The sequence below is a fragment of the Myodes glareolus genome, chromosome 19, assembly GCF_982192425.1.
Source record: "Myodes glareolus chromosome 19, mMyoGla1.1, whole genome shotgun sequence".
In the NCBI taxonomy this organism is placed as follows: domain Eukaryota; kingdom Metazoa; phylum Chordata; class Mammalia; order Rodentia; family Cricetidae; genus Myodes; species Myodes glareolus.
In genome coordinates, this window is record NC_142044.1 from 46,143,254 (window position 1) to 46,157,228 (window position 13,975).

The following is a 13,975-nucleotide window of genomic DNA, read 5'->3' on the forward strand; positions in this document are numbered from 1 at the left end:
TTCCCATGGGTTTGCTCACATTCTAATTTTCAACTAAATGAGACATCTGTTTCAGAAAAGGAAAATTTGCTCTGGTTGTCATGGCAACTATCATTCTGTAAGAAAATTATTCCAATGGTTACTTTAGAACAGAAAGACAGGGATTCAGGACATAAAGCTGCCTTCGGCTCAGTCGAAATTCTGATGGGCCACTCTCTGTAGCCACGAGGAGCCTTGGACGCTGAGGCCAGTGGCAGGTGGAGGTGGTGCCAGGCCCATGTGTTGGGCTGGGGTAGAAGCTGGTCCAGGGACTCCTGGGCACCCCAGTATCCTGGCTTGAGCGTTCATGGATGGTATTCCAAAGTTGAATGGCAGTGAGGGCCAGGGCAGGATGGATGTATCCTTCCTGGGAACTGCCAGAAAGTAATATGGAGAGCTGGTCACTGTGGCTGTTCAGAGCGCTAGGCTTCCCAGGATACAAAGGGTCAGTGCACCCCAAACAGCACCACAGGAGGCTCCAGTGCAGACTTCACACTGAAGATGCTTCCTCTTTTGTCTCCTGGGTCAGCAGTGACTGTTGGTTGCTGTGTCCGGGCCATGGTGGCCCAAAGGCCTCAATGGGGCCCCTGGAGTCTGCTTAGACCTTGCTGGCTGTAGCACAGCCACCCAGGACTGCCCACCGCCCTGGGAAAAGCCCTGCTGGAACCACCTCAGAAATATCTTCCAAAAATGCCACTTCAGGCTCTGCCTCCCTCTGCTCTCCAGTGCTAATGGTAGATAATGGCATCTGGGGCATTGCCTGTGTGCACACATCCCCCTGCGGTGTCCAACCATATCCTTGTCAGCCCCTCTTCCTCTGTGTTGCACTTAGCAGGACACAGTAGCCACCCTCCGGGATCAAGCCTGGGAGAGGGGAAGGGCCAGGCCAGGGCAGAGTCAGTATGACCCTGCTTGGATGGCATTCCAGTCTGTCAGAGGAGGCAGACAGTCCCCAGACTTCCAAGAGCTGAGGTCCTTGCTGACTGCTGCCCCTGGCCAGGAGCAAGACAGAAGCTCACCTGTGCTTTGGGGATGGGAGTAGGGAGAGTCTCATGGCCCACAGGTGGGTGGGTAAGATGGGAAGGGAAGGAGAAGCAGAGGACCGAGGTGGGGAGGGGAAGTGGAACAGATTAGGACTAGATACCCTGCTGGGTTTGATTCACCATAGGCTCTGCCAAGAGTGCGGTGTGGTCCTGGGGTGTGGAATGGCTCCTCTGGGCATCCCCTTGAGAAAGTCTGTCCAATCTTCCCTCCAGAGTAAGGCTCTGTGGCGCTGGGTGAGGAAAAGCCGGCAGGCAGGGTGGCCTGGGCTGGCTTCTAGCATCCATGGGCTAACTCCTGTGTTTCTAAAAGCTACCCCTGCGGAGGCTCAGGAGAGCTACCACTACCAGGTGCCTCTTCTCCACACTGATGGGGCTTTGTCCCGCCGTATAAATATTTGATTAGAGTTTTCAAAAGTGAAGCCTGTGTTTGGAAGGCAGCAGGGAGTCACACATTGTTCCCCGTCCTGTATGCTGGCAGGACGCTCATTGATTTCCTGGCTGCCGTGGTCTTTCTGATCTCCACCTCACTCCTTCAGCTGCAGTTCCGAGAATCCTAGATAGTGATTCAGAAATTGCACAGCCCTTGGAATCCGTAGAGAGGGGGCTGCCAGCACCAACCAGGGCCATGGCAGAAAAGGACCCTTACCAGGGTGTGTGACTTGGGGATGGGGGTGTCAACAATAACTCTTATCAGCTGAAGTTCCCTTCTTGCTCTCAGGTTCTCTGAGGTCTCCTATCCTGCTTCCCCTTTAGAAGTGATCTTGCAGGCCATCAAAAATGCAATTTGGAAAACCCTCCCCTAGATAAAGCCTTACCCCCGGACTTTGCGGGTTTCTTTTAGGAGTGGTCCATGGTGATGGGTGTGATAGTACTGACGGTGGTGGTGGTGGTGGTGGTAATAGGGATCGTGATACTGGTGGGGATGATAGTAATAGTGGTTTTAATGATGAGCAATGATGAAGGTGATGATGGTGGAGGCAGAGATAAAAATGGCAATGGTTGTATGGAGGCGATGGTGGTGACCATGGTGATGATGGATGGAAGTGGTGCCAGAGATGGTCAAGGTGATGGCCATGGTGAAAGCAATGATGGTCATGGCTGTGGTGGAGGTGATGGTGGTGACAGGGATGGTGATTGTGGATGTGCGGACTGGGTGGTGGAGGTGATCTAGGTACTGACGGAGGTGACAGAGATGGTGAAGGTGATGGTGGAGGTGATGGGTGAGGAGGGTGGAGGACATGGAATTCTCATTGTTGAGCAGGCAGTGCCACCTCCATTAAACAGAGAACTCCAGACACAGAGCTGTGGAGGAGTCAGGTGTTTGTCACTTGTGGTCAGTCTCATTCTCTTAAAACTCACCCCTTGTTCAAGTTGCATAGGTGGCAAGTGGTGGACTATCCTGACCTCAGTCAGTTTGACTCCAGGGTCCCCTTGAAGTTGTGTGTAAGTAGCGTGTGAGTGTGTGTGTATGTGCGCGTGTGCATGCGTGCGTATGCGTGTCATTTTCTTTCAGAAGAATGCTTAGCTTTCTGCAGATGGGCAGGAGCATGCCTGAGTCAGCATGTCTGAGGGAGGAGGCATCTGACAGGGTCACCTACGCCTGTGCTGCTCTTCCAATGGCCAATCCCAGTCTAACCACTGCCCCCTGGTGGACACTTCCCATGTGTGGGGATCCTGTGGGTCACGTGGCCATTCTGTACCTGAGTCTTGATCCCTGGTTCGCCTCTCATCTACCTGAAGTGAGAATCGTGGTCCCCAGCCCAGGGACAGAGCAGAGCCACCTCCTCCACTGGAGGCTCTGGAGCCTGCTCCAGTGGGCAGAGGAATCAGGCGGAACCACAGATGCCTGCAACTCGGGAGTCAGGGCTGGGTGGTGGTAGCTGGTGTGTGCTGACTGGTTCTAGCAAGCTTTCCTGGAGACCTGTGTGATGAGGAGCCAGCCTCAGCTTTGAGGTGCTGGCTATGGCACGGTACCAGGTCTGCTCTGTGTCCTGACCACAGTGACAAGACCAGTGTCCTGACCACAGTGACCAGAGGGCCCTCAGCTCCATTCTCCAGCATTTATCTGCCGGTGTCTGATATAGAAAAAGGACCCATGAAACCCCCGCCCCCATATGACCCAGAGTGGCCACCCCTCCTTCACACGCCCGGGGCCAGCACTGCAGACTTGATGTTGAGAAAAGCAGTCCTAGGTCTCAGAGTGACAGCAGGCCCTGTGTCACCCGGGCACCTTCCCTTCCTCTGTGAAACACGCAAAGACCTCAGTCTTACAGTTCAGAGCCTACGAGGATAGGATTGGGAGTTCTTACATGGGGTTCTGTGGAACCCCTGGAAGTCCTAAGTAGTCATGTTGGTGGCTGCCAACAGTGTAGGGCCATCAATGGGTTCACAGCCATTGATGTCAGCCATGTCGGCCAAGGGTAGGATTCAGGTGGCAACTTTGGGCACACAAGGGGCCGTGGGGGCAATGCCTGGCCCTACCCAGCTCATGGTGTGTGCTTGTCGGCAAATTAAGGGGCTGCCTGTGCTGCTTGGCTGCTGTTCCCAGAGTCTACCTCACCCTGATCTGTCTGCACTGACGGCAGCTGGTCATCATGACTGCTTGGCTTTGTACCTTTCTCTCTGACTGTGCCATCCTTGAGACCCTCCCTAAAGTGCCCCTCTTCTCTCCTAGGCAGCCCTGGTTCTATGGCTGGGGATTCAACCTCCCGCGAGGGCAAGCGCTGCTGGAAAAGTGGAATCTCATCCCGGAAGGTGTTGATATCCTCATAACTCACGGACCACCACTGGGTAAGCTCTGGTTTACCTGCCCAGGCTGGACGAAGCCCTTGAGGATGGAGTGTTTGGTGCCAGGCTGTGCCCTAAGGAGCCCTGGGTTGGTCAACTAGGTCTGACTTGCTGGGGTGCCGCCCTCACCTAGCCAGTGCCCTCAGGGCCAACAACCTCCTGATGTTGCTCCTGGCTGCCATGCCCCTAACTCTGAGCCTGTTGCTCACCTGCCGCCACTTCCCGGACCCCCTGGCTCCTGCCTGGCCCCCACCAGTCTCTTCTCCTCTCCGTCTAACCGCCTCCAGCTCTTTTCTCTGATGCCGCTGTCGCTCCCCCAGGCTTGTACCTTGTGTTGACCACCCTGGCTCCTCACTGCCCTCTAGTCCTAGGCACTTGTTCCTTCTCCATTTTCAGTGGAGGACACCTGAAGCCTAGGCCTCTTCTGGGACAGCGCAACAAGCTGCTGACCAGGCTGTGCCTCTCCCCGCCAGGGCCTCCAGTCCATGGGCCAAGTCCTTCCTCAGTTTCATCTGAGTTGTGTGGGTTCTGTGGCCCTCCACCCCCTCATCCTCTCTATTTCCTGTTCTCCTCCCCTTACTTCCTCTGCTTCCTTTTCTTCCCTCCTTCCTGATTTCCTCCTCTTCCTCCCCTTCCACTCTTCTGATTTATCTGTCTACTCATTCAACTGTTTCTATCCATCATCCATCCATCATCCATCAATCCATTATTGATCCATCTATCCATCATCCATCCATCATCCATCCATCCATCATTGATCCATCTATCCATCATCCATACATCCATCATCCATACATCATTCATTCATCCACCCATCCATTCATCCATCATCTATCTATCCATCCATTCATCCATCCATTCATCCATCCAACCATCCACCCATCATCCATCCATCATTCATCAGTTTTATTAATTCATCCATTCATCATCCTTCATTAAGCCACCCATCATTACCCATCCTCAATCTTTATTTCCCATCATTCATCCATCCCCGATCATCTATTCATCTATCCATCTCAATCATTCGTTTACCTATCTATACATTCTCCCACCTGTCCATCCTTCTATCCATCCATCCATCCATTTATCCAGAATTACATCTTTGGCTTCCTCTCTCCAGATGCCCTGCCCTAGTCACAAAGCACACTGCACACCTGTTTTGGGAATGCCCGTGCACCAGGTGTCCCAGCCGGTTCTAATGAACTTCCTTTCAGATTGTAGTTGCCAGGGCAATTGGGTGACTACAGTTAGAGACTCCCACCCCCAGCCCTATCAGCCCACACTGCCACACAAAGATGGGCCTATATGATTCCAGTTCTTAGGGCAGCACTTCTGACAGCTGGATGAAGCCAAGACACGGAGATATGAACCTGTCTGTGCAAGGTCTAGGAGCCGCAGACCCTAACTACCGCGGATCCCAAGCCGCTGCCAATTCTAGCTCTACCGCGGATCGCAGGCCACCTCATCACCCAGTGCCGTGTCTGTCTCCCTCCATTTCCTCCCTCTCTCCTCTCCTCTCTTCCCCTCCCCTCCCCTCCCCTCCCCTCCCCTCCCCTCCCCTCTCCTCTCCTCTCCTCTGCTGGGCCTTCACTCTCTCCTCCTCTTCTCTCCTCTCCTGGGCTGTGCTCTGTCTCTCCCAGCGAAGCTTGCTGGGTGCACTGAGTTGAAGCTCTCCAACCCTTGCTGGCAGCTCTGTAGTGTGTCTCACCCACCCAGACAGAGAGGGGCTGACAGAAACCTGACTGCTCACTCGAGGCATCAATTATTCTCCGTTTGTGTAGCCATGTGAAGATAATAAGCCACCACCATATGGGGCGGCTCCGGGAGGCTGGCGGCCAACAGACACAGCGGGCACCATGAGAGTGTGCCTCAGCCAAGGAAACTATCTCATGCTTTCTGTGCACCCCTTCCCCCATCTCATGTATCCCAGGCCGGCCTCGCAGTTTTTACGAGGCCAAGGATGACCTTGAACTCATATTTCCACCTCCACCTTCCCTGTGCTGGAATCAGAGCCATGCGCCATCACATCTACGAGTGCTCAGAGCTTCCTACCTGGTAGGCAAGCAGTCTACCAACAGACCCACGCCGCAGCTTCTGTGGGGTTTTGTAGAGAACATTCTTGTATTGGAAATCTTCCTCTGAGGCTATGGAGGCTCCATTCTGCTTCCAACCGCTGGGGTACCACGGACTCAGTTTGCTCTTCTCTGCAATGGGTGGCTACACACAACCCTTGGAGCTGCAGGAGCAGTCACGGGCTGAGAGCTGTAGTGGTTACGTGCACCTGGGCCCAGGTACCTGGCCTCCCCTTGGCTCCTGTGAAGGATAGCACAGCCCTGCCCACGAAGGGAAGCTGAGCCTCCAGGAGCTGCCTGGTGACTAGGCTTCTCTCTAGGGGCAGAGGCAGGGTGCTGGAGCTCACTGCACTGAGAAAGCAGCTATGCTGGGACTGTAGCCTAGGTCTCCAGGTGCCACCCAATTTGCACTAACAGATGCCAGCTGTCGCCATCAGTGACCTCATTGTCTTCCCGCACAGGCTTTCTAGACTGGGTCCCCAAGAAGATGCAGCGCGTGGGCTGCGTGGAGCTGCTCAACACGGTCCAGAGGCGAGTCCAGCCGCGGCTGCATGTCTTTGGCCACATTCATGAAGGTGAGTGGGCAGATGGAGAGGGAACCCCCACTGGGGTGCTTCTAACTGGCCCTTCTGAGGGGTTTCTTTTCTTCCTTAAGTCCTGCTCACCAGCTCCCTCGCTGACTTCTGCAGGAAGCAACCTGCTTCTGCGGCCCATGTGTGGATTGCCTCACAGGCTTGCTGCCTTGGTTAGTGTGGACATGCTGGCTAGCACAAGGCGAATTCACCGGAGTGTCAGGGATGGCCACACTGTGGGCAGGTGGCTCACAGTCGTAACTACCCACAATGCCCGCACAGCCCATCCATGCATACCCGCTTAGTCCTCAGGCATTAGTCTTGGAGCCTAATCTCAACTACTGATGTAACCCCGCTGGTCCCCCTCCCCACACTCCTGCTGTTGTTTTCAGACAGGGACCAGCAGGGCTCACAGCCCCATCTGACAGGAACCATGTGGCTGATGAGTTGGGATAGGGACTGACAAGGCTTGTCCCAGGAGGGTTGACTGGTCACTGACCCTGGCTGTGGTGGGACCAGGGCTCCTGGGCCTTCACACTGTCCACATCTCATAGTTTTCTTGGAAGTAAACAAACTCTTAACAATTCCCTGAGCATCTCTGCAGTGTCCTTGGGAGTTAAGGTAGCAGAGCACACTGGTCCCTGGAGAAGCTCCCTGATTGCATAAGAGCTCGTCGGGCAGCTCATGAGCCCTGAGATTATCATGTTGGTAGTCTTCTTGGACCCTCTTGTGTGCATGCAGGGCCAACATATGTAAGGTTGCCTGGGGCCCAAACCATACCCCTACATATTTGTAGAGGCAAAATGGCGCTCCAGAGAAGAAAGGGCGAGAGAGTGTCCCTTCTGGTGTGAAGACAGCCTGAACCAGAAGAAGGGATCTCAACAAGCAGAGGTGGTGGGGGAGGGCATGTGATTGGAAGACGGGAACGTGACAGTGGTGACTGTGGTGACTGTGAGGCTGAGGCTCTCAGTGGTGACAGGGATGTTGGTGGCAGTGACACTGAAGACAGCGAGAGTGGTGATGTCATGACAGGGCAGTGCTGGCAATGGTGGGGGTGTTGGCAATGGTGATAGCGGTATGGCGATTATAACTGAGGGTGATAATAGCGATGGTATCAATGACAGTGGTCATGGGGTGGTAGCGGCAGTATAGAGAAGGATAAGGGCTGAGGAGGAGGAGAACACTCGTGGTGAAAATGCTGATGCTATGGTGGTAATGGCAGTGTCGGGGGCAGCAACAGAGATGGTAGCGATGTGGTCCAGGTGACGGTGCTGCTGATGGTGTGGGGGTGATGATGCCATGGTGACAAAGATGGCAGTGGTGCCCATGATAATGGCACTGGTCGGGAGATGAGGATGCCGTGGTAATGATGGCCGTGGTGAGGATGGCGACAAAGATGCTGATGTTGGTGATGCTGATGCTGGTGGTCATGGGGACGATGACAGTGGTGGGATGGGAATGGTGTTTATGATGATGATATGATGATGCAGCCTATGGGCACAGCATCTGAACACACCTGATGCTGTGGGGTACTGGGGACTGTGGAAATCAGGTGACTGTACCTGATCACATCTGATGCCAGTGGTCACAGCGAGCATGCTGATGACCCCATGGTGATGATGCTGATGCTGAGGAAGACAACATGAGAAAGATGTCAGTGACTTACTATGTGCTTGTCTCGTGGCATGCATTGCCTTAAGCACTGCATATGGGTGGTGACCTCAGCTGGTCCTCCTGGCAGGCTCAGAACCACCCTCTTAGTATCATTTCCATTTAACAGAGAAGAAGCCCAGGTTTGAAAGCGGCAGTAAGCTTGCCCCACACATGTCCTGCCCGTGCTGGCAGAACACATGTAGTTGCCACAGCCACTAGACAGCTCCAGCTCCTGGTCTGACAAGTGTACGCTTCCTTTCCAGGCTATGGTGTCATGGCGGACGGGACCACCACCTATGTGAATGCATCCGTATGCACTGTGAACTATCAGCCTGTTAACCCTCCCATAGTCATCGACCTCCCAACACCCCGGAACTCCTGACTGCTCCCCACTCCAGCTCTGCCTGCCCATGTCAGCTCCGTGTATCTGGCCAAGAGCCTGGATCCCCTAACCCGCCTCCTCCCATGCAGAACAGCCCAGACGGTCCATCTGGCCACGGGACCAACCAGCAATGAGTAGAGTTCTTGGGATAAAAGAAATCGCCTTTGACTGTCAGCCTTCTGCCACCCACTGCTGGGGCCTTGAGCAGCCCCATCAGGGGCACCGTGCTCACTTCTGTTTTCTGTGTGTACATCTGTCCTTCATCGCAGGGCCTCACAGGCTCACAGCCCTCTCTGGTTCGGGAAATGACAGAAGCTTCACCACACTTGGTCAGCACCCTTGGATGAGTTCTGGGAAGTTTTATACAAATGCCCTGCTACCCAAGTGCATCTCTGTGACTGTGAGCCCCAAGGTTGGGGGGTGTGGCCTGGGCCCTCCCCTGGCTGGAGGACAGGAGATAGGCCTCTGCTCCTTGTGTGCAGGGATCTTGGAGTGTTCAGGGACATCTCAGGAATTCCGACAGCCCCTGACCAGGCCTACAGCCATTGGCTTGGCTTAGTCCCTCTTCTCCCTTAGGACCCTGCTGCTGACGTGGACAATGGCCGAGTGTCCCTAGCTTCTGCTTAGAGCCTGGATTTGGGGGGCTTGGTTCTTCTGGGTGGTTCTTCTGGCCGACTCCTCAATAACAGTGAGGCCATCTTGAGTCCCCTGGGACCACATGACTCTGTAGATCACAATATCCAAAGGGGTTCTGCGGGCTGAGCCCCTGTGCCTGACCATATACATGTCCAATTTGTGTGGCACACACACCCCTCCACTCCTAACCAGGTTCTGTTTGCGTCCACAATGGGCTTCATTTCTTGATGTGATTTCCCCTTCAGAGGATTGTTTGCTGGGCTTGTCAGTACCACCGGTTACCAGGAGGTGGCGCCGTGACAGAGCAGCCCTGGGTGCTGACGGCAAGGTCGCCTGGGGTTACAGCCTTTCTTGGGTTAGGCCTGGGTGAGCCCATCTGCAGGGGACAGAGCCAGCAGGCCCTGGGCAGGAGCAGGCAGGGTCAGAAGCTGTCACTATTTAAAATGCTGATATTTGTTCTCTGTGGACTATTTTTGCACTTACTCTGATTCTTAGTAACACATCACAAAAATAATTATTTGTCCTGATCCTTGCTGTTTTACACCCTCTGTGTCATGCATCTGACACAAAGGCCTCACTTCCTTGGCCTAGCTCCAGCCTTGGGGACCAGCTATCCTGGTACCTTTCATTCAGTATAATGTTGGTTTCTCTATAGTCATTCCTGCAAGGTAGGTAGGTGCTCTTGCCCTGTTATAGAGAAGAGGCCACTGAGGCCAGAGAGACAAGGTCACTCGCCCAAGGATGCACAGCACAAAGTGGGCAGCAGAGATTAGGACCTCATCTCTGGTCTTACGGCTCTCACTGTCACCACCAGAGTTCTCTCTATAAGGCAAGGCGTGGGCCAAAACCGTTTCATCTTGGAGGGTCCTGTTCAAAACTGGCTCTCGTTCATTCTCGATGGAGAGCCCCTTAGACCCTAAGGAATTCTGAGCTTCGAGCCTGGTACCCCATCATCGTGTGAGACCCATTTCCAATTCTTTCCCTGCAAATGAATGAGCCAGGCTCATGAGGCGGCTCACTGTGGGTGGGGCTGCATTCCCAGGAGGCCTGTGGTACCAGGACAGGAGTGCCTCACCGGCCACAGGGCTGCAGGAATCTCGCTTGGGCCAAGTGGTTCGTGGTGTGTGGAGACATTTACAAGGTCTCTTCTCTGTGCCTCAGATGCATGGCATGCTTGGGGCAGAAGAAACACACCTCCCATGTGCTGTCTCATCTCTACAGTTTCTATGTGGACCAAGGACTATAAACTTTTAAACAAAGGTTTTTCCTAGGGCATCTTCAGAATATGGCATATTTTTATGTGGAGAAGAAAAGCTGTGGAGGCAGCTATCTTTAAGGGAAAATTCATTGGAAGTCCTCAAGATTTGAAAGATGGCGGCCTGCTCCTCAATCATTTTGGCATAACTTGATTGTGGCTGTAATTTTTTTGTCAAGCATGTCAGACAATAAAGTCTTTGTAAAAAGAAAAGGCCGAGTCCGCCTGACTGCTCTTTCCGTGGGTGTCCCTGGGTCATGAGGGGGCAGAGGGAGGAAGAACCCCGAGTTCTAGAGGCTAAAGACACCCTCGTGTGTTGGTGATGACCCCCTCTGTGGTGGTGTCATGGTAGGGCTGTGCTTGACTGAGTGTCTGAGCTCTTAAATGAAGCACGTGGTGTGGCCCAAGTGCTGGCTTGTTCTAAAGGTGATATGGCCAACCAGCCCCAGGCAGACAAAAGGTTCACATATTACCTAAGAAATGCACCCCAGTCTAAGTCTCTCTTGGCTACAAATTTCTACCATTTACACACATCTACTATCCAGCTATTCATTCTTCTACACACTCACTCACCCACTGGCTCATACTTTCGTATGTCCATTCGTCTACCCACCCAGTAAGCTCTCCATCCATCTACCATCCACTCATCCATCCCTCATTCCATCCATCCACCCATCCATCTATCCATCCACCATCCCTCATTCCATCCATTCACCCATCCACCATCCATTCATCCATCCAGCTAACATCTATCCATCCACAGAATTATTCATCTATCTATGCATCAGCCAAGCTATCTACCCACATTCATTTGACCATACACTACTGATGAAACCATTACTTTACTTGACCCCCAGGGTCCATTTATCCATCCATATCCATCCACCCACCCATCAAGTTATCCATTCTTCCACACATCCTGTATAACCCACATCCAGCTCTTTATTGATGCAGTCACAACCCTTAGCACTTCCCAAAGGGCCTGGCTTGGATTACAGAAATGCTGCAGTGACAGAAACAGATTTAGAAGGGAAGATAGGATGACAAAGGCCACAGAGAGCCAAGGATGGCAGTAGTTACGGGATGCCAGTGGGAGTGTGGAATTCAGAATGGGTGTAAGCAAAAGCCACATAGATCTGTTTGGGCCTCCTGAGCAGGGGGTGAGCTGGGGCCATGAGAGGAGGTATCATGTGGTCCAGTTGATGAATGACACAGAGTAGAAGCTTCTCTTGGCACACATCTGATATAGTAAGTAAAGCCACGAATCTGGGGGCAGAAAAGGCCTGAGGAGTGGCCTAGGATGGACATATAACAATCTCCCATAAACCTGTCCTCAGACTGCCCAAGGCTTTACAGGCTTGCAGCATCCTGCCACGGGACCTTGACTTCTGAACCATTGTTCCTGAAAGCCCTGTTCGGTAGGAAGAACCACCACCAACTTCTGCCCATAACCATCGGAGCCACAGTAGCGTTCCTACAGGCACGGCCCTCGACGGCTGCTCCCTTACAGCATCATCACATTGGAGCTGCTTCAGTGCAGCAGACTCTCTGGGGCACACCTCCCTTCCACCTACCTCCCTTCTCATTTCACACACTAAGCAAGCACTCTACTACTGAGCTTTACTCCTCTGCAGCCCTGCTGAGACGGCCTACAAGAACTCATCTGGGAGGTGGATCTCTTGGTTCTCCTATCTCCTCCTCCTGAGGGCTGACGTCACAGGTAACTACCACAGGGCCCTGGGGCTCAGAACTCTGATTCTCTTCCTTGCTCACATCTGCTTTAAGCACCAAGCCATCTCTCTGGCCTCTTGTGGTGGTATTTAAAATCCCTCTATATTCTCTCCATCTATGGGTTGGTCTTTCCAGACCCATTCTCAGAGCAAATGCTGAACTCTTTCAGTAAGCTCAACTTGTCACTTTTTCTTTCATTCCATTGTTCTTTGTTGGGAAATACTATTTTCAGGTGTGTGACTTTTGTTTACGCTGCATTTGTTTACCTCTGTGAAGCTGTGTTACTGTGCCTGTCTAAGATGCCTGATGATGTAGTAAAGAGCTGAACAGGAGACAGAAATAGGTGGGGCTGGCAGGCAGAGAGGATAAATATGAGGAGAAATTTGGGAGAGGAAGGAGGAGGACCTCAGGGGCCAGCCACCCAGCCACCCAGTCAGACATGGAGTAAGTAAGAAAGAAAAGGTATACAGGAAGAGAGAGAGAAAACCCCGAGGCTAAAGATAGATGGGATAATTTAGGTTAAGAAAAGTTGGCAAGAAACAAGCCAAGTTAAGGCCAGACATTCCTAACTAAGACTAAGCCTTATCTGTGATTTATCTGTGAGCTGGGTGGTGGGCCCCCTAAAGAGCCAAAGGTAAGAGCGAAAACATCACCCAATAGTTCTTTGGATACTGGTATCATTTGTAACAGGTGTTTTCCAAAGTCTACTGAAGGGACATCATCAACCTGTGGCTCTACTGGGAGGCGGAGCCTAGCAGGAGGAAGTTTAGGTTACTGCAGGTTTATGGTCAAAGGGAGTGTTGGGAGCCCAGCTACTCTCCTCCTTCCTGGCTGCCACAAGGTGAGTAATCCTTTCCCCCAGGCCCTCCTGTTATGTGTACCACACAGCCGAAAGCAACCAGGCCAATGGACTGAGCCCTCTGAGACGGTGAGCCAAACTGAACCTGCCTTCCTCAGAAGTGTCCCACCTCAGGTGTCTAATCACAGTGATGAAATGCTGACCAAGGCAGGCGCTGCTTCCAACCCGAGGTCGTGCAGACTTCTCTCAGGCTTTAGTTCTATTTCACACACCTGTGCGTTCCGGGCTCATTCTTGCATGGTGTGAGGTGAGCCGGTTCACGCTCTGACACATATGTGTCAGAATCAGCAGGGTGCATCTGTGTGGGACCTTTCTGGGCTCCCCATTTTGCTCCAGCATCTTTTGAGGACACAGTACTCCTAACTACTGTGCTTGGGTGTACACCTTTGGATTAACCTATGTGAGTCGTCAAATTTTGGTTTTTTTCCCCCCAGATTTTGAGGGAGAATACTCCATCCCCCTTTGTTTTCTACACATATTTTTGGGTTAGCTGGCTGCTGTCTACCAAAAACACCCTCTGAGATCCTGGCTGGGGCTATATAGAAGGCACTGCTCAAACTGTTGGGGCTGGAGATAGATGGCTGACTCAGTAGTAGAGGGCACTTGGTGCTCTTGCCGAAGACCAGAGTTGGATTCCCAGAATCTACATTGGGTGGCTCAAAACTTGAGCTCCCGAGGATTTGACTTCCTCTTCTGGTCTTTGCGGGTATGCCTGCACACATGTGGCACACAGGCACACACACACATCAGTCTCAGGGGAAAGCCTAACTGTGAAGGTGTGTCCGCACTACTGAGTCTTCCAACTCAGGAGCACCGCGCATCTCCTTGCACTGTGATCTCTGGTTTTGTTTATTGGGCTTTGCAGTCTGCCACTGTACAGGACCACCCGTGGGGGTTTAGGTTTATTGTTCCACTGGAAGGGGCTGTCATAAGCAGTGGTGTTTTTAAACTTCCCTTCCAGTTCTGC

General features: G+C 52.8%; 1 protein-coding gene across 2 annotated transcripts in view; it reads left to right on the top strand.

Annotated features, from left to right (window-relative positions):
• The window catches only part of Mpped1 (metallophosphoesterase domain containing 1), a 76,866-nt gene extending 66,235 nt beyond the window's left edge, over window positions 1-10,631 (top strand). For both annotated transcript variants that reach the window (XM_087899131.1, XM_087899130.1), the window contains exons 5-7: window positions 3,736-3,851; window positions 6,382-6,495; window positions 8,409-10,631. In XM_087899131.1, coding sequence (XP_087755257.1) covers window positions 3,736-3,851; window positions 6,382-6,495; window positions 8,409-8,527 — 349 coding nt within the window. In that variant the 3' untranslated portion in view covers window positions 8,528-10,631. The remainder of the gene's footprint in view (window positions 1-3,735; window positions 3,852-6,381; window positions 6,496-8,408) is intronic.
• The last annotated feature ends 3,344 nt before the right edge of the window (window positions 10,632-13,975 follow it).